This window comes from Antedon bifida, chromosome 1, assembly GCF_963402885.1.
Source record: "Antedon bifida chromosome 1, ecAntBifi1.1, whole genome shotgun sequence".
NCBI classification, from domain to species: Eukaryota; Metazoa; Echinodermata; class Crinoidea; order Comatulida; family Antedonidae; genus Antedon; species Antedon bifida.
The window spans coordinates 17,926,768-17,947,444 of NC_136226.1; the positions used below are offsets into that span (position 1 = coordinate 17,926,768).

The 20,677-nt window shown below is 36.5% G+C and overlaps 1 protein-coding gene across 1 annotated transcript; it reads right to left on the reverse strand.

Moving 5' to 3' along the window:
- Window positions 1-17,502: 17,502 nt before the first annotated feature.
- On the reverse strand, window positions 17,503-20,086 carry LOC144842254 (NXPE family member 4-like). The gene is made up of 3 exons (XM_078698706.1): window positions 19,451-20,086; window positions 18,840-18,898; window positions 17,503-18,356 (listed from the first exon to the last, which is right to left on the reverse strand). Exons 1-3 carry the CDS (start codon window positions 20,017-20,019, stop codon window positions 17,587-17,589), a joined length of 1,398 nt encoding a protein of 465 aa, XP_078554832.1. The 5' UTR covers window positions 20,020-20,086; the 3' UTR covers window positions 17,503-17,586.
- Between the last annotated feature and the right edge of the window lie 591 nt (window positions 20,087-20,677).

Below are 20,677 nucleotides of genomic sequence, written 5' to 3' on the forward strand. Positions count from 1 at the left end.
GGGGCAAACTTTCTACGGATTAAAAATGGCATGTTTCACAAGAAGTTACGCGCGCACGCGCATTTAAAATTTCAAAATGCGCAAAATTAATTTCTAATCAACTTTTTATGCGTTTCTTGTCATTTTGAGCATGTCAAAAATTCCCACGGGCGCGCAATTTTTTACGCACGCGGTGCGCACGTAGCGTTGAAAATATATTTTTTTCTCTTGAATTATATTTTTCAAGCCTTTCCTAGTAATTTTAAAAACAATTTAGACCTTTTCCAGTTTAAATAACGCCACACGAACACGTTGAATTAGACAATTCGTGCGCGTTTTTTATGAAAAAGCTTTAAAAATCGTCAAAATAATGTCTTTTTTTAAACAGTCATAGTTTCTAAAGTAAACCGTGAACCGTTTATTTTTATTACAAAATCTAGAAGTTGATGAGTTGTAGATATCGGATCATGCATCGATAAGGCTAAAAAAACATTTTGACGTCATCGTATGGCCACACGAATGTAAAATATAGGATTTTTGTCTCTTTCGTTATTGCTCATCACATTCAATGGAGCGCATCACGCTTAACAGTAATCCTTTTTCTCCTACATTTATATATTGTCTAGGTCAATCAACTTTCTTTAGCATGAGATAAAAATATTTTAATTTTTATGACGTCATCATGCCTAAAAATTTTAATTACGTGGGTCATTAATTTCATCTTTACAGTAAATTTTAATCTGTAATAGCTCGTAAGAATAAAATGTGATAATCACGATTAAAACGTTTTCTGGAAGCTATTGGATTGTAGATACGAATTCATGTAAACATTTCGCCAATCGGATGTTGTGACGTCATCATATGGCCAGTTGAATAAAAAAAGTCGTATTTTCATATTTTGCGTAATAGTTCATCACATTTAAAAGGGTGCGCATCTATATTTTACGTATTCAAATTTCTTCTATACGTTAATATGTTGTTCCTGAGATAATTTCCTTCTGAAATTGCTATCTAAGTGTTTCATTTTGATACCGTCGCCATGTTAAAAATTGGAATAACTGGCGGGTCCTGTAATTTCATCTATTCTACACTGTATGTAATATGTATACAGATTATACTGTTTGCATGTATATACTATATGACACAAAATTGACAGAATTCAGCACTAACAGCATATCATATTCTTTAGTTCTTGTCATAATGCCATAATCTTTATCTGTGTGCAATATTCCAACGTATGACATGCACGTGGCGTTTGTCGTGGTGCGGATAACTAACTCGTCAAAGTGACGAGTTTCATGTCTAGTTTTGTAATTCCTCTACAGATATGACCAGCGTATCGGATATACTGACTGTATATGCAGTCCCTCAAGGAAGATGTTCCAACAATTTCACATATCCTTTTGTTGGAATATACAAGTCTGTAGATATCCTCATCTGGTTGGTCAGCCTCATTCTTTGCCCCGTCAATCCCTCTCTTGACCATCTGTCTATTTTATGCCAACACGATTCCAACTTCTTTATTTCATTCTCATTTGGAAACCATGCTTGTGTACCATATAAGAGCCTGGATCTTACGCAGGCCTCTAAAACTTTCTTCATATAGACATCATGATCTTTTAAAACTTCTTTTAATTCATGGAACTTTCCTACAGCACTTGATGTTCTATGGTCAGTGAAGCAGCCATCCTTTCTATTTGTGATTGTACGCCCCAAATAAACAACCTACCACAGCTTTGGAACAACAAATAGTAAAGGAGTTTCTATCTTGTTTAAGTCTAGTTTAGATGTTAAAGATATTAAACTCAAATTTACAGACGAAGAAGGTAGAATACTAATTTTAAGAGAAATGTTCTTTAAGAAACTGGATAGAAAAATTGTCTCTCTACGCAATGATAATGATGAACTCATTATAATGGGAGGAGATATGAATTGTATTTTAGAACATAAAGTAGATCAAAGAAATAGCAATCCTATTCAAAAATATGACAATTCATCGAATATCTTATAATTAATGAAAAATCACAATTTAACTGATATATGGAGACAGTGATAAAACACAATTTACCTGGAGGCGAAAAGATACTTTTCGTAGATTAGACTACTGGTGCATTTCTAGTGATCTCCAAAAAAATGGCGATATTCTTTCAACAGATATTAGGCCCTCCTTATTTTCTGACCATCAAGCAATCTCACTTAAACTCGTAAATACCAACCAAGTGAAAGGTCCAGAAATTTGGAAATAAATAATAGCATCTTAAATGATGATACATACGTAGAAAATATAATACACATAATAGAAATCATTAAAAATAATGAAAACAATTTAAGTCCAGACCTTCAATGGGAATTCCTGAAAGTTAAAATAAAAGAATTCACTCGTAGATACTGTACAAAGAAAAAAAAAGAAAGAAATACCCAAAGAAAATAATTTACTTAATGAAGTTGATGAACTAACTGTTTCCTACTCTGAAAATACAGACAAAATATTAGGAGATAAAATAAAACAGTTAGATGACATCTACCTTCTAGAAGCACATAGTGCGAAAATAAGGTCTAGAATCGAATGGTTCGAAAAAGGTGAAAAGAATAATAAATTCTTTTTAGGATTAGAAAAAACTGAAGCAAAAAGAAAACACATTAACGCTGTATTAAAAAGAAATGGTAAATATACTTCGAATAACGAAGAAATTTTTGAAAGAAGAAGTTATATTCTATAAAAACCTTTATTCTAATAAAGAGATACCTGCAGATAAAATGAATAAATACCTAAACAATACATATCTTAAAATGTTATCTGATGAAGAAAAAGTAAAATGTGAAGGTCTTCTATCTGTAGATGAATGTACAAAAACGATTTTTAAAATGAAATTAAATAAAAGTCCAGGTATTGATGGCCTAAGTATAGAATTTTATCGCACTTTTTGGAACCATTTAAAACATATCCTATGTGATTCTTTAAACTATAACTATAATAATGGAAAGTTATCTACAACACAAAAAAGAGGTATAATAAACCTTCTATATAAAAAGGGACAAAGAGAAAACTTAGAAAACTGGAGACCGATTACTCTTCTTAATGTCGATTATAAAATATTAGCCCATGTATTAGCTAACAGATAGGTGATAGGATCTATAGTAAATGAAGATCAAAAAGGATATGTAAAAAAAAGGTTTGGAGGAGAAAATGTAAGACTAGTAAATGACATACTAGACTTTACAAGCTTAAACAATATGCCAGGTGCAATTGTATTTTTAGACTTTGCAAAAGCCTTTGACTCATTAGATAGAGTACTATTATTTAAGACTTTAAGTCATTTCGGTTTTGGTAATTCTTTTATCAAATGGATAAATGCAATTTATAAAGAAACAAATTGTGTTATAGCAAATAACGGATGGCTCTCAGAAAGCTTTAATATGGAGTGCGGGGTGAGGCAAGGCTGCCTATTATCAGCGCTACTATTTATTTTGGTGACAGAATTAATGGCCACAAATATAAGAAAAAATCCTAAATGTAAAGGAATTACATTACCAAACAGCAATAACGAAAATGACAACATTGTAAAGATTGCTCAACTTGCAGACGATGCCGTTATTTTTACGCAAGATGAAAGTAGTCTAAAATATTTTTTCGATGAAATTGATCTATTCTGTAAAGTGTCAGGATTAAAACTAAATAAAAATAAGACAAATGGTATGTGGATTGGTTCAAACAAAAATAATATGTCAAAACCATTCAATATTGTATGGTCCAGTGAACCTGTACAATTTCTAGGAATACATGTAGGTTATGATAAACAATTATGTGAATACAGAAATTGGGAGAAAAAAATTACCAACTTAGAAAATGTATTAAAATTATGGAAAAGACGTAACCTAAGTATTTTTGGTAAAATTACTATTATAAAAACACTAGCAATATCAAGGTTTATCTATACTGCTAGTATCATTGAGGTACCTAAGGAAATAATTACAAAAATAGAAAAACAGTTATATGACTTCCTTTGGGGAAATAAAAAAGAAAAAATAAAACGAACAACATTAATTTAAAATGTGAAAGAAGGTGGTTTGAATATGCCAGATCTCATTTCGGTGATAGAATCTCTCAAACTAACCTGAGTTAAGAGACTCTTAAGCCAGATCCAGGTAAATGGAAATGCATTCCAAAGTTTTACCTTCACCCTATTGAATATACAGTTAACATAACGCAGTTGAATTTAGAAGAGCATGCTAACTTAGGCAGTATGCCTTTATTTTATAGAAATATGATGAAGTCTGTTGTAAAATTAAATAATATCATACATGTAAAATCAAAAACTACTATGGAAATAAAAAACCAACAATTATGGGAAAACAGACATATCATATTGAACAACAAATCTATGTATTTTAAGGTATGGTTATCTTCTGGGTTTAAAACAATCGGAGATATTTACATGAATGATAGAGTACTTTCACCTTGTGAAATATTTCCTAAACTGTATAAAAGGCATAACGCCTTAATTGAATATATGCAATTGTTAAAAGCCATACCAAAAGAGTGGAAAGAAATTATTGAAAAAGGTAATACAAAAAAGGAAGACAATAGTATTCCTAGTCTACGACTTTATATGAAAAATAAAGGAACCGTCTTCTATAATCATTTTATTAATAGATGTTCAAATATACCAAATTCACAAATGAAATGGGAAATAAAACTAGGTAAAATAGTCAGGTGGCTTAGCGACTAAAACGTTACACGGTGGACAAAAGCACCAAATTTGGCATGAGGCTTCTTTTAGACGTACTAATTGATTTTTGCCTAGGAGCCACCCGATCAGCTTCCGATTTTCCAAGATGGCGGCCAAAATCCAAAATGGCTGCCAGTAAATTGGTATATCATATATCTCTGGCTGTAAAAGTTACAAATAGACAAATAATGTACTGAATCAAGAATTTCTGAGGTCAGTAAAACCGATTCAAGAAATATTATATAAAGTGAGTTTCAAGATGGCGCCCAAAAATAAAAATGGTAGCCATTGAAATTGAAATACATATAATCGTATACAAAGTCACAAATAGTCCATTCCTAATGTATTTTAGTCTGCAAATCAGAAGGAAAGTGCAAGCATTGCATTTTATGAATTTTTTAACCATACTAGTTATAAAAACCCATGTTATCAAATTTCTAAAGTTTTTCCTTGACCTTTGACCTCAATTTGAATATTTTAATCCAATTGAAAACAAAATAACAATATCTCCGCAAAGCTTACATTAAATTAAATAATTTTAGTGTCAAATCATTTGGAAGATGCATATTAATATTCGTCCTAATGGAAACATTTGTCAAAAAATGGCCGGAAGTATGATTTTTGGTATTTTTGACCTTTGACCTACATGTCATATAACTTGGTAACTAACAGTTGAACAAACTTTACATAGGTCTCAAATTAATCAGAAGATGGATGTTTCTATTCAGTCTAATACAAACTTTTCCAGGAAAATGACCCAGATTCTTGTTATTGACCTTTGACCTGTACTGGTTGTACACATTTCTATATCTCGAAAACTAGTGGTCATAAAAGTTTTTTTATGAGAAATTGTTAAAAAATATATATATTTATATGTTTTATAATAAAACAGTTTCTATGAAAATGTAAAAGAATCCTATTTATGATAACTAAATTTGTAATTTCTTAACATCAAATAGTATTTGTTATGTATTAAAATGTGTTATATTTGCTGATTTTAGGCACTTAACGTAAATTTATCTGAACTATGGATATTTAATGTAAAATTTGTTTTCTTTAATATAAAGAAAATGTAATTATCTATCAAATACGACCATTTAAAAAATATTCTGACAAAAACTTAGTTAGTTACAGGTAAAAAAGTGTACTTTTACTTATATGAACAGCGCCCTCAATCTTTATTTTCCCAAAAATACCACATTTTATGTGGTTTTAGAAACTAAACTGGTTATAACTTTTTTTTAATAGATTGTTTTTACAGTTACTTGTAATTTACATACCACCTCTACCATTTACTACAGCTACTTCATTTACATATTACTTCTGCCATCCACAGATACTGTATGTGATTTCCTAGTTTACTGGCAGCCATTTTGGATTTTTCCCACCATCTTTGCAACGAGTGACCTATATTATGTACCATGTCTAAAATATGTTTCAATAACCATGATTAGGCCTACTCCATGTTTTCCAACTTCGTTTGATACCTATATGCGATTTCTGCAACCAGAATGATATTCCAGTTTAAGCTACTGGCAGCCATGTTGGATTTTGGCCACCATCTTAACAACGAATCACCCATGTAATGCAATATGTCTAAAATATGTTTCAATGACCATGAATACTTATGTTTTGATAGTTCATTTGCCTATATGTGACTTCTGCAACAAATGAAATGTGATTTTCCAATTTATTGGCGGCCATTTTGGATTTTGGCCGCCATCTTGAAAAATAAATTACGACCAGAGTGGCTCCTAGGCAAAAATCAATTGGTAGGTCCCAACGAAGCTCCATGCCAAATTTGGCGCTTTTGTCCACCGTGTAACGATTTCCTCATTTTTTGTTGTTAAGCCACCTGACTAAAAGTAGACATTGATTGGAGTAATGTTTGGTACTATAAAGTTTATAGACTAAAATATATACCCAAAGTTGCTCAATTTAATTTTAAACTTCTGCATAGAATACTACCATGTAAAAAAACTGAAAATCTGGAACTAATGAAGGTAATGATTTATGTGATAAATGTATAAACAAGGTTGAAACTGAAAAACACATGTTATATAAATGCAGTGGAATTCAATGGATATGGCTTAAATTTAAAAATGTCATAGCTAAGAGCTTTTCAAACGAAGACCCAATAACTTGGTCTACAATTATTACTGGATCAAATAACATAATTGTAAATGAATTGATTTCATTATTTGTATTCTCTATATATAAGTTGCATATATTAACAAAACCTGAAAAAAAAAGGAAACAACTATGAAAAAAATATCAGGAGTCTTTTTATTACTGAAGTAAAGCATTTAATTGAAAATGAGTGCTACTACTTTAAAGCTCAATGTAAATGGGGAGATATAAAGGAAAATCTCCTTAAATTAATGAAATAAAAAAAATTCTATTTGTATCTCTTAAATACATTGTATATAGGCCTAGTAACTATATTACGTTTAAGATATGTCATCCGGGTATGAAACGTCTCACATACACACAGAGCCAAAATATTACCTTGGACTTGCACTTTGTATGGACTCTAACCTTACGGTTTTCATTATATATATCATTCCATCCTATCCATTCTAAACACCCTTTTTTCAAGCTTTTACATTCTTCGTTTTCATCTGATCCATTTTTGTCTTGGTGAAAAGGGAAGATACTTTATATTCTTCCCCTGAGTTTATAGCCTCTCTACCCAGACACGGACACGAACAGAATAAAACAATAATAATCACTTTTTCATAAGTACGTTTTTTTTAAATCAATTTTATCGTCATTTTATTGCCATCGACATATTTTAACTAATTGTATTTTTAAAAATGTATATGAATGTAAATGTGGTTTCTTTTTAACATCAAAATAATCTTAGCCTATGTATATACTGTTTAAAAGATATGTATTTTTTTAGCAATGTACCTTATAAATAAGAGAAATATATAAATGTGCATATATATATATTATATTTATAACAGAGAACTATAATAAATGTGGGACGAACCCACACAAGACAAAAAAAAAACAATGCCCCCAAATAAAAATTAACATAGTTAATAGACAAAAAGAAGAATTACCAATAGAAATATGGTAATTCTCTGAAGATGAAATTAGAGCCTGTCTTAAACGCTGCGGTAAAAATAAAGCCAGTGGTTTAGATAATATAAGAGGTCTGGAAATCCGAAGTTCTTAAAAAAAATATGCAATTAATCACTTTTGAAAGGAGATTTCCCTGATATTATGGTCGAAATCGGATTGTTCCAATACCGAAACAGGTAAGCACAACATCTAGAGGAATTAGTCTAATAACAGTAGCTGATAAGGTGTACAATATATTATTAAATATAATTTAACCACACATTTATCCAATTCGTCGAAATCAAAATGGGTTCCGTATTGGCAGGTCACAGATTTTGGCACTACGAAGCATTATTGAAGGAATCAAGTCCAAGAATCTAAAAGCAGTGATAATTTTTCTAGACTCCAGGCAATCTATGAAAAAAGGGGGTAACCAAAAACAAATTGCAATAGTTTTCAAACCTTTTTTATCTGATTCAGTACCTAGTAGGACACTTTCTTTACAAAATCTAACATTTAAAAAGACTCTCTGTTTTCAAGATTTCTCAAAAACACTTTTCTCTCTATTTTCGAGAAATCTTTAAAAATACAGAAATTCTCAATATTGTGTTATAAGGTGGTCGCTATTGCCAGGACTGCTTGTAAACGAAGATCCCACTAAAATATTTTCAATATTGTATTCATAGGTCATAGGTCATAGGTGTTTTCCGGTTTTCGAAAACAGAGACTGCCACTAAAATTTGTCAATAGTAATACTAGTATGTTCTATGTTTTTTGGGGTTTTTTTTTTCAAATCAAATCAAATATAAATATGTATATTCTGAACAATTTAACACCAAAAACAAATCAGTGGTTGTCAAGATATAAGAACCACACATCTTTAACATTTGACCCCGATTTTAGCCATTTTCTTCCCCGATAGCAAATTTTCCACACATCCCATGTTGTTCTTTAGGGTCAAATTAATCTATAACAGTTTAGATATTCTCTCCTAAATTAATTGCATAAATATCTTACTCGGGTCCTTGACGAGAAAGGAATTTCTTTTACAAAAAAATTGTTAAAAATACAGTTTTTACTGCAAAAATATACTTTAATGTAAATGTGATATATTTAATAACATTGTGTAGATAATTGAAGTAGCTACCATGTGGTACCAAACATGATAGTAGATAATATTTCAATCTTAGTTTATATCGTTAAATATTGATTATTACCAATTTTAGACATATTTGACCTAAAATGACCTCTAAAATAATTATAGGTTCCACTAAACCGATTTTAGTAGATTTTGAAAATAAAACACTCCAATAACTACAGAATCAGAAAAAAATAAGTTTTGAAACTATTGAAATATGTTTTTGGTCAATCCACAGAATGCCTAGACTATTAGGCCTAAGCGTGATGTTGACTATTTAATGACGAATGATCGAAATCGAAAGAATGTTTGAAGTATTTGACGTATATGGAATCCCAAAGAGCAATGTAAACGCAACAATCGAAATAAAATACAAACAAAACTGAAGAAAATGTTATTATCACCACATGGAGAGACTGACTTTTCACAATTTCGAATGGAATTCTACAAGGAGACACATTGGCACGCTATGCTTTTCTGATTCCTCTTGATTACGAAGAAGAATAGCTACTGTGGGATACGAACATCTAGGTCTGACTCTGGAACGACAGAGTAGTAGGATATCCTGCAATAAACATAACGGATTCTAAATTTGCTGATGATTTGGCCTTATCTCAGACTTGATATGTTATGCTGAAAAGTTGCTACATAGACTTGCAGTATTCTGCAAGTGTTGGGCTACACCTAAATGAAGGGAAAACTAAATTTATATCATATAATCAATCCGGAAAAGTAAAACACAGAATGTGAGATAGAGGTAAATGATTTTCAGTGTCTGGGAAGCTTTATTAACACGACCAGCAGACTATTTTGAAATAAGAAAAGGAAAAGCATGGGCTGCAATTAATAAATAAAAATATGGAGGTCAAATATTAGTAAAAACAGCCAACATTTTATCAAAACAGTAAATAAAATAATTTCTAATGTAAGCTACATCAATTAAACCCTAAGTGGCCCTGTAACGCTGGAGGCCTTAGATGTTTTCAGCCTTTTTTTACGTATCTTGAAGTCTGTTGTTTCCTCTGGGTTCTGCTCAGAGGCCCCTGCAATCTCCGGGGCCTCTGGGGTTAGCCAGTGAGCGCTTATAGCTGTTAAAACACCACTGTATTAAATATGGGAGACAGACAAACAAAATATATGATGTAATATTATACATATCATAATAAGATGATTGGTTTCAATATTAAACTATATTTTCTTTCTTTACCATTTAAAATAAGGTGTTAATAAAATTGTATAAATGAAACATGGCAATAAAAGACGTGATTGAAATCGTACTTATTCATAAAGGTAAAGGTAAAGGTATTTATATTTGTCCTCAAGCTTAACTGAGGAAATTCGGATTAGGCCCGCCACGGACCCACGGCAGCCAGCAGTGCAGCGCCTACCAGATCAGCACAGACGATCCCCTACTCTTTTCGAATAGTGTACCAAGTTGTTTAACGTGCACTGTTAAGTACACGGGACCAACGGCTTTACATCATATCCGAAGGATGAGGCTATGAGAGTAAAGCATCTTGCTTAAGGATGCAATTAGTATGGTACAGATAACCTCGAGTCGAGATCCCTACCTGTATAGACTCTACATATGCCATTATTCCCAATATGGACACCCCTCGAAATGAAAATGGGATAGTCCAGGCGCCGTAGCGGGCCGTACAAACGTCTCTCACGCATGACATCGTCCTCATATTCCTTTCGCTTTCCATGGAAAGCGGACGTGTGACCTTGAAACCTTGAAGGAAAACTAATTAATAGAACAATAACAAAGGACACCTGGCTAGCAACGCATACCTTTGTGGACTTATTGTGTTTAGCAGCATTCTTGTGAAGGAAGCTGTTACCAACAGTATCCTTATTGTTTGTAGCCAAGCCATGTCTGCTCGTGCGGCCGCAGCCTGTTCCGTGTGTGGCGGGCCCCGCCCGTCCACGAAGCTGGACCGCCATTTGGCGTGCCCGCGCTGCCGCAAATGCAGCCAATCTGCGACCTGCGAGGTATGCATACGCTGACCTGCGGCGAAGTTCATTACCGCAGATGAGTGGGCCTTGGCGCACTCTAGCCCCCCTGGTAGGGCCATGTCTGTTAGCTCCGGGGTCGTACTACCTGACCCGCCGCCTGTACCTCAGGTGCTAAGCCCGGATATGCTGAAATTAATATCAGAACAAGTGAGTAAGACCCTAGGAGAGGAGAGGGAGCGTATTAAAACTGGATCGTCCAGAGCCCCTCTTCCCGTCCCCTCGCTTAATAATCCAGGTATCGAGGTGCGGGTCTGTGGGGATTCCACTGACATAGATGATGGGTCGGAGCCTGAATTTGACGTTGATGACACGCCACTCCCGTCCGGACTTCACCAGCTCGTCTCTAGGGCGCTACCGGGTATTCTTTCCCACTTGGGAATCCCGTATGAAACACCTGATGCTTCTGGAGGTTCTCTGGGCGGTGGCCTTTGGGACTCGCTCTCTCAAACTGCGACGACCTCTAATGTGCCTGTTGTGGGGATCCACCCAGACTTGCTGAGACGAATTAACCGTCGGGCCAAAATATTAAGGACTGCTAAGGTCATAAAACCATCGGCCCGGTGCCTGGCAAGCACCTTCCCCGTTCCCGAAGACAAATTTAAAACAATGATTCGGGAACCGCAAATACCCCGGGCCGCTAAGAATCGGCTCCGGGATGATCAGCAATTAAAGCCATCAGCGAACATCTTCCCGGATAAAACGCAAGCAATCCTGGAAAGTACCCTGCGCACCCATGATAGGCTGCCCGGGAAGGGATCCGCGCTGTTAACATCTGCGGAATCCTCCTCTCATTCTTCTCGGACAATGAGGTGGCTCCGACGTTGGTTCTGGACGCCGTTACCATTCTCCGGGAATGTATGGGGCTTATTGCCGATCAGTTCAACACCGTAGTGGTCTCGGCAGGAGATGCCCGGCGCACAAACGTCTTGCGTGCGTCGTCTATTGATCCGGGTCATTTTGAACGGTTCATGGATTCCCCTTCCTTCCAGTCCGAAGATTTATTTTCCGGTCTGTTCGCATCAAGGGAAGAAGCTTGGGCCCGCGAGTTAGAGGCGCGTCGCCAAACCAATTCTAAGCCATCTGGCGGCGTAAAGCGTCGTGACCGTCGCACTTCTCGCTCGCAACGCTGGGCCACTAACCCTTACCAGGTGCCAAGCCAACACAGGCCTCCACCTCAGCCACATTCCTCGTCTTCCATCCCACCTCTCATGGGACCTACTTACTCCCCCCGGCCCTTTCGGGCCAGTTCCTACCCGGCCCCACATGTCTCCCGTGGGGGAGGGCGGCGTCGGGGTCGCCGTGAGAACCAGAAGTGACATTCCTGGGACGCCTATTTCCACATTCCCATTTCCCCAGAGGACCGTCATTGGCTACGGTTTCTCCTGGACGGGGAACTATACCAGTTCAGAGCCCTTCCGTTTGGCCTGTCCACTGCCCCACGGGTCTTCACTCGGGTAGTCAAGGCACTGGGGGCAGTATTCCACTCGATGGGGGTAAGAATCTTCATGTACCTGGACGATTGGCTAATTCTCGCAAATTCCAAACAGGCCCTCGTAAACCACGTCGGCCTTGTATTGAAGATCACAGAAGCCGCAGGTTTCATTATCAATTATCAAAAATCAGTTCTCACCCCGTCTCAGTCCCCACTGTTTCTTGGGGCCCGTCTAGATCTGATTCGGTCCCTGGCGTTCCCATCACAAGCTCGCACAGAGACCTGTCGGGCAGCGATAAAACTCCTGTTGTCCCGACCATCATCTCCAGCCCTGATGTGGCTGAAAGTTCTGGGGTACCTTGCGAGTTTCGTAGATTTAGTTCCGGCTGTCGACTTCACATGCGTCCGATGCAACTCCACCTCCTTTATCATTTTTTCCTTCTTCCAGAAACATTCTGGCCCAGGTCCCGCTAAATACATTCGTAGCCTCTCACGTTCAGTGGTGGCTTCAACCAGGAGGGTTGGACGGGGAAAAACCTTTCTCCGATCCTATTCCGTCGGTGCGAGTCACCGTCGACGCCTCCCTCTCTGGGTGGGGCGGTCATGCGCCCTCCGAGCAGGTAGCGGGAACCTGGACCATGTTGGAATCAGCCCTCCACATAAATGTCCTAGAACTTCTCGCAGTCTCAAATACTCTACACAGCCTGCTCCACTTATGTCACGGGGAGGCTGTTTTGGTGCTGTCCGACAGCGCCACGGTGGTATCTTACATCAACCGTCAGGGCGGGACGCACTCCCCAACCCTGTGTTGTTACACATGGCAGCTCCTAAACTGGTGCCACCAGCAGGGGATCCACCTAAAAGCAATTCATATTCCCGGCAAACTCAACACGATTGCCGATGCCCTCTCCCGTCGCAAGGGCTCTGTCTTTCCGACCGAGTGGATGTTATCGACAGCCGTCGTCCAACAGATCTTCAACACGTTTGGACGACCTCTCATCGACCTGTTTGCGACGAGCAGGAATACTCAACTTCCGATTTTTTGCTCCCGGTACCCAGAAGCCACGGCCTGGGCCACCGACGCCCTGTCGATCTCATGGAACGGGATGTGGGCGTATGCCTTTCCGCCTCTTTCCCTCATCCCTCTGGTCATATCTCACATTCGCCGCCATCAATGCAAAATCCTCCTGATAGCTCCATGGTGGTCTTGCCAAACTTGGTTTCCCACATTGCTGAGTCTGCTTTTTCAGCCCAGGACCCTGCCAATTCGGCCCGATCTCTTAGTTCAATCCCGGGCCCGGCTGGGCCTTCACAACCTGCAATCCCTGACGCTGACTGCCTAGCCCTTGTCAGGAATCGCCTCAGAAGTGCAGGAATTCCAGACGGGCCTGCCTTGTTGGCAGCCCAGTCTCGACGGGAGTTGACAAGAACACTATACAACAGCCGCCTTAAGCGTTTTTATCAATGGTGTGCCGGTTATGAAATCGATCCTCATTCCGCCTCTCTAGGCGAAGTCTCCCGGTTTCTTCATGACCTATTTGAGTCGGAACTCCAGGTCAGAACCATAGCGGGGTACCGGTCAGCTATTGCAGTAGTATTACCGAGGTTCCCCGACGTATCGTCAGTATCCTCTTCTTTAGAACTTTCGATGCTGATAAGAGGAATGTTTAATATTCGACCTCCCGTGCGGTCTTTTCTTCCCCGGTGGGACTTAAACTCGGTCCTTGAGGCCCTTACAAAACCGCCATATGAACCCCTTGGTTCAGCATCTCTGCTCGATGTTTCTATTAAGACTGCGTTTCTAGTATCCGCAGCGTCATGTAAGCGTAAGGGTGAGATTCACGCACTTTCATTAGACCCTGGCCATATTCGGTTTGAGAACAACGGGGTTCGTCTCACTTTCCGAGCAGGGTTCTTAGCAAAGACCCAAACCCTGAACCACTCTCCACCAACCATTTTTATTTCTAAAAAGACAGGCTTTGGTGCCCAGTGCGTGCGATACAAATATATGTTAATCGCACCAACATTTACGAAACGGAACGTCACATCTGTTTGTGACGACAATAAAACCCCATGGCCCCGCCTCTAAGGATACGATAGCCCGTTGGGTCGTTTCCGCCATCAAGTCAGCGTATGCATCTTCACGCTTGCCGCCGCCAGCTCATATGCACGAGGTGCGTGGCTCAGTGGCTTCGTGGGCGTTATTTCGGGGTGTGCCCGTTTCGGATATTTTAGCGGCGGCATGGTGGAGAGACCACTTTTTCATCGTGCTACCTTCAGAACGTTGTCTCGTCCCAGGCGACCGTAGCGTCGGCAATTTGTCGGCCTTGTCGGGTAAGTTTGGTTTTAGTCACAATCACGCCATCCTCCTGATGCCGGTGCTACTCTGGCATATGTAGAGTCTATACAGGTAGGGATCTCACGAAATAGACTACACAAACCAATAGTGGTGTTGGTAGTCTATGAGTGAGATACCTACCTGTATAGCAATCCCTCCCGCCTCCCCCCTCGCCGTGGTCACGTGGATCTCGGAATATGAGGACGATGTCATGCGTGAGAGACGTTTGTACGGCCCGCTACGGCGCCTGGACTATCCCATTTTCCTTTCGAGGTGTGTCCATATTGGGAATAATGGCATATGTAGAGTCTATACAGGTAGGTATCTCACTCATAGACTACCAACACCACTGTTGGTTTGTGTAACCCATGCCCATCACTAGCTAGTCCGATATTACCATTACACCATCACTCTCCAGCACCATTCATTCATCTTTTATTTCGGAAAAAAATAATTATCCATAGCTCAAGAACAAATTATAACTGTTTTTACCTTGTTTGTGGCTATAAACTCAAGGGAGGAATATAAAATATCCTCCCTTTTCACCAATACAATACAAAATGGATGATATGAAAAAATTAAATAAAAAACACATACAGATTATAATATTGGTATGCCTATCAATTACAATCACAAAATGAAATAAATGATCTGTATTTATTACTATACAATGTATTCCCTACTGCTTACTATACAACTCTTCCCTGGTTTGTACAATTAAACTATAAATTACTGAATGCTATTGCTCATAATAATAAACAACTGTATACATAAATGGAAACTGAAAAATTGTAACAAATGTGACAATTGTGGCCACATTGAAGACGAGAGGGTTTTATTTTTGTAGACGTAACAACACACTGTGAAAATATATTCAAAAAGCAGTAGGGTAACTGTAAAATAAACAAGAAATATTTCTTACAGAAAAACGCCGCTCGACTTACTGACGTAACAGTTTTAAACATTGTTCTTATATGTGTTTCTTTTAATGATTTACTATCAATTATTGTTGTTTAACAATCAGTAGTAAACATTTTTTGTAGGCCTAACGTAAATTATAGTCCACCCTACTCTACAGAACAAAAAATATAATCATAAACTAAACTATAATAGTACTGTACATATTCTAGGATAGGGCCGTTGTTTCCTTAGGTCGTAGTGACACGGCCAATAACTAGGGATAATGATGCAAAATTAAAATTTAACATTTTTCAAATAAATAATACATTTCCTGTTAGTATAGTATCTTGTATCAATATTATAATAAAAAAAGAATTAGAAAAATCTAGAACATCGTCGAAAATAATCTTTTAGCCAGTGTCTGCCAGGGTGCGTAATGGATTCTCTTTTCCAAGACATGCTTTGGGTCGTCGAGCATGTACCTACAAATTAGTCGAGTTTACAAATTATCATTTTTGTCAGCTGTAGTACTAAAACTTCGCGTGTGGCAACTGCTTCTTAATTCTTATGTCTTAATAATTAATTAATTCTGGGAATATAACTGCCTAAAGGCGCGGCGCAAAAATCATATAGTACCGGTATGCTCTATTGCAGTTTACGTTATTTACACGTTTTATTGCATTTACATAATGATTTAGCTCATATTGCAAATACGGTGTATTACTATTAGTGTATTAATATCACCATTAATTATTTATGTCGTTATAAGAATGTTCTAGCAGTAAATTGCTAAAAATACTTTTTATTCTTCAAGGGAAGGACATTTTTTTATATTGATTGATATGTATATAATTATTTATATTAGATTGAAAAGAGCCACAACTGGAATGTATTTTATTGTTCTGATCTTTAGTATTAGTACGACTGTACTTCTAGAACAATTTTGTATAAGTTAATGGTATAATACTATATCAAAATAGAGAGAAAGCCAGGTTTCGTTTTCTCCAGAATTTTTCTATATCAATTACTTATCATCCCAATTCTTTTTCTCACATACATTTTTATCATATCCAACGTAAATACCTAAACTAAATGTTTATTTAGTTAGCCCTTTAATTTTTCCTTATTTAACTTTAAACCGGATGATCTACAAAATTTAATTTCAAGAAATACTTCCCTAGTTAAAATAACTGTATCATCAGAAAGATGTACAGTTTTTACATTGACCTTATAAATATATATTATTGTTCTTAAAATGATAGTTACTGGATAAATATGATGAACATTCAAGTTTACCAAAAATGTGTTATCAAGGACAAATATTGTGGACTGAAAAATCAATTTACTATTGGGCCCGGCTATTGGCCATTTGGCTAACACTTATGTGTAACTCGCCTTTGGATGAATTCGTAATTTTCACAAATTACAACTAATAGAAAATAAAAACAGATAATCTAGGTTTTAAGTTTTTGCAGTTGATTAAAAAAAAAATGTTTTATTAAGATTTGAAACTTAGAACAAAAATATATTCCTTTTCGCGTGTCTATGGAGAATTGAGAACATAGTATCGTCACTAAAACAGCAAAGTTTCTTTATTTTTCTTTTTGAACACAATTGTGTTTCATAACGAAACATAGATTCCTGCTTCCAGTTACATTGCCTGCATTTGGATGTTGTGTCCAGATTTCTCTAAATAAAAACCTAATTGATATACTAACTGCACATCATGCATGAATGAACAATTATCATCAGCACGGCATTTAATACTGTTTCCACACTAATATCGATCAGCCGCCTAGGCCTACGTCTCTTCTATTTTCTACAGATTCAGTGTGGTATTGTGCATTGTGCATTGTAGCTACGAAAATACAAACGGACAAATAATGACAGTGATGATATGATGATGCTAGGTGTTGAATGTAACATTGTCCATGAAAATGAATTGTTTGTTTGTAAATGAACAAACATCGATAATATCTTTTCACACTTTACAAATATGCGAAAACATTAAAAACAGTTCTTGACATATAACAGGTCCCGGCATGTGTATAACATTTGCTTTAGGATATGACTGGTTCATATCCCATATATCTATCATATGAATACCTAAACCCCAGAACATGCTGTAATATTGCTCGTAAATATCATATAATAGCCTGTCACTAGAATACATTAGGGAAATCTTGTCCTTGTGCCTGCGAGGGTGTGGAGTTTTCATTAGTACTTGCGAGTTTGGACAGCGTTTCATAAATCGTATAAGTGTTTCCCGCAATAGATGCAACCGGACGAATAGACTTTCTTTTTTCCATTGGGTATAATGAGCCCATGGGCTCACGACAATTACATAATTGCAAGTACTTGAATTAAGGTTATCTAACACTTCGTACTCCCAAGTACCATCACGGTAGACTTGAATACGTCTACCGATAGCATACGGATGGAAATAGTAATCCAATGTCAAGATATCACTATGATGTCGGATGTGCTTAGTATTAGGTCTTGAAGTATTTTTGCTCTTGGCAATGTCCAGCATTGACAACAGATTTTCTACCCATTGCCGTGTTGTAGAATCACCCATTAAGATCATGTGTCTTCCTTTCATGCATTTAATAATTTCTTGTTTTGTCCATTGCTTTGTCTTACATTGTAATGAGGTCCATACGTTATTTGTCCAGAACCCATCATTGAGAGGTCTGGGTAAATCTTTCTTGCATTCCGGTAATGTCAGGTTCCTCATAAATGTCGAATTTCCTATGATAAGATATATAAGATAAGATATATATTTATTCGTCCAATAATTGTATTTGACATTTTCTTTCCCGGTTGGCATCGTCACATTAAAAACACTTAAAATACAGATCATATAAACAGTTATGTAAAAAAAATATAGAATTATGAGTTAAGTAATAAAAATTACCGCCGTACAACATGTTGATTAAAATTTAAAATAGAATTTGGATAAAAAGAATTCCTACTCTATATTTTGCCGTAAAGTGGTAATAAATATGGTCATTTTAGATGTAGGCCTAACCATATAAATCTACTAATAATTTCAATGTGATAACATAATTTATATTTATAGGTAAAACTATGGGAAAAGAGCACATGGAATTCATAATGCTAAAATCAGTATTTATTCAATTTAGGTATGCTACTAGACAATTTAATTCCAGAAATAAAGTTTCTATACTCTTCCACCTTGTTAAAATAAAAAAACTGTGAACATGTCGTTACCTTCTTGGCTGATTTTGAGTAATTGTATACCGCCAAGCAAACGTGCATAGGCAACATTCCTATTTTAAAAGAAATATGAATTTGTACAATTTCAAATAAAATACGTTTTCACCTTTTCGTTAAAGGGATGTTTCCAAACCATTTAGACCTAATACAAAGAATAATAACTAACACGATAATAATTAATCTATAAAGAAAAACAGTTAAGGAAAATGAAAAAGAAAAGTAAAAGAAAGAAAAAGAAAGAAAAATAAAACAGGAAAGAAAACGGAAAAGGGAAAGGAACGTAAGCTAAAAAAAGAAAATAAACGAAAACGGAAAGAAAACGAAAAAGAAAAAAAAACGAAAAGGAAACAAAACGTTAAAACTAAAAGAGAAACGAACGAGCGAAAAAAAAAACAAAAATGGAAAGGAGCAGAAAGAAACAGAAAGTGCGAGAAAGAGAGAGACAATTATAGAAGGGGATAAAGAGAGATAAATAGAGAGAAAGTGAGAGAAGGGAGGAGGAGAGAGAAAGACAGAGAAAAGGAGAGAAAAAGAGGCAAAGGAGGGAGCGAGAGATGCCAAGAGAGAGAAAGATGTCATCTGGTTAACAAGTGTGTTATACTTACATGAAAGGCAACTGATAAGATGAGTATATCTTGGAGAAGAGTCCAGTGACATGAGATCCGTCTGATTTAAGCCAACTCAAACTATCGCACGAAGACACGTTTGGTTTATCGCAATAAAATGCAGTTTCTCCCAAAGCTAGTGGATGACTGTAGTTACACTTATTAAGCAATATAGTTTTACTGAAACTGCAGTCTGTCACTTCTGTACTTTTTCTTTCGAAATATCCTTTCCACGTTATCCTTTTTTCCATAGGCCATATTTTCTCTTCAATAAAATCTACCGCTTCAGATGGATGTACAAGTATAATGCTTATACCAATGACACCCGGCCAACCAGCGAAAAACAACACTTCATATGTACCATTTTTGAAGTCTGTAATTTTTCCTGCCGCATTGTTGTTCTTAGTCTTTGTTTTTGAATTGATCGTTGTATAGAAAAAATCACCTCCTCTTGTACAATTTCGACCAAATCTATCGCGAGTCTGTATGATTAAACTGAAGAAATCACCAACTTTGACAGGTATGTCTGGGTTCTTTAAACGATAAACTGTATTCTTTACATCGATCATTCCTTCGTAATTATTTTGTGTTTCTGGCTTATGCGTTTGGTTTTTGCTTATTAATGCCTCTGTTACAGTTTGGTTTCTGCTTTGGAATGCCCCTGTTACCGTTTTCTCAGTAGGAGAAACTGAAATTGACTGATAAAATGGTACAAGATTAATAGGTATTAAGGTTGAAATACTTCAGATATGGATAGTTCCGAATTGTTGTGCCGTGAGGAACAACATACTCCCCAGTGTGCTTCAACCCAATTTGGCTATTTTTCAAAAAAAAATATGTTAATAATAATTATCATGTTGACAACCGGTAAGTAAGGATATGTAAACAGTTTTGGTGTCAAAACAAAGTTTGACCATAGGCGCCATCCATATCTTCTAATTTTAGTTTTTAGTTAGTTTTAGTATTATACTTACTTTGTCTCGGAACTTCGGTCGATTGTATGCAGTACTAGTAGGTCCATACACTGGTACTTTCCAAATCTAATTATTGTTTAAAGAATATGTTTAGTATAGTGCGTTGGTATTTTGTGCTGCAACCTGATAGTGGAACTACTAAGGGTTGTCAGAGGTTTACAATCGAATGATAGTTGAGAGAAGATTTAGAGGGTTAGCAGTATTTTAAAGAGGGTTAGGTTAATTTAATAATTGAATGAGGTCACACCTTGAC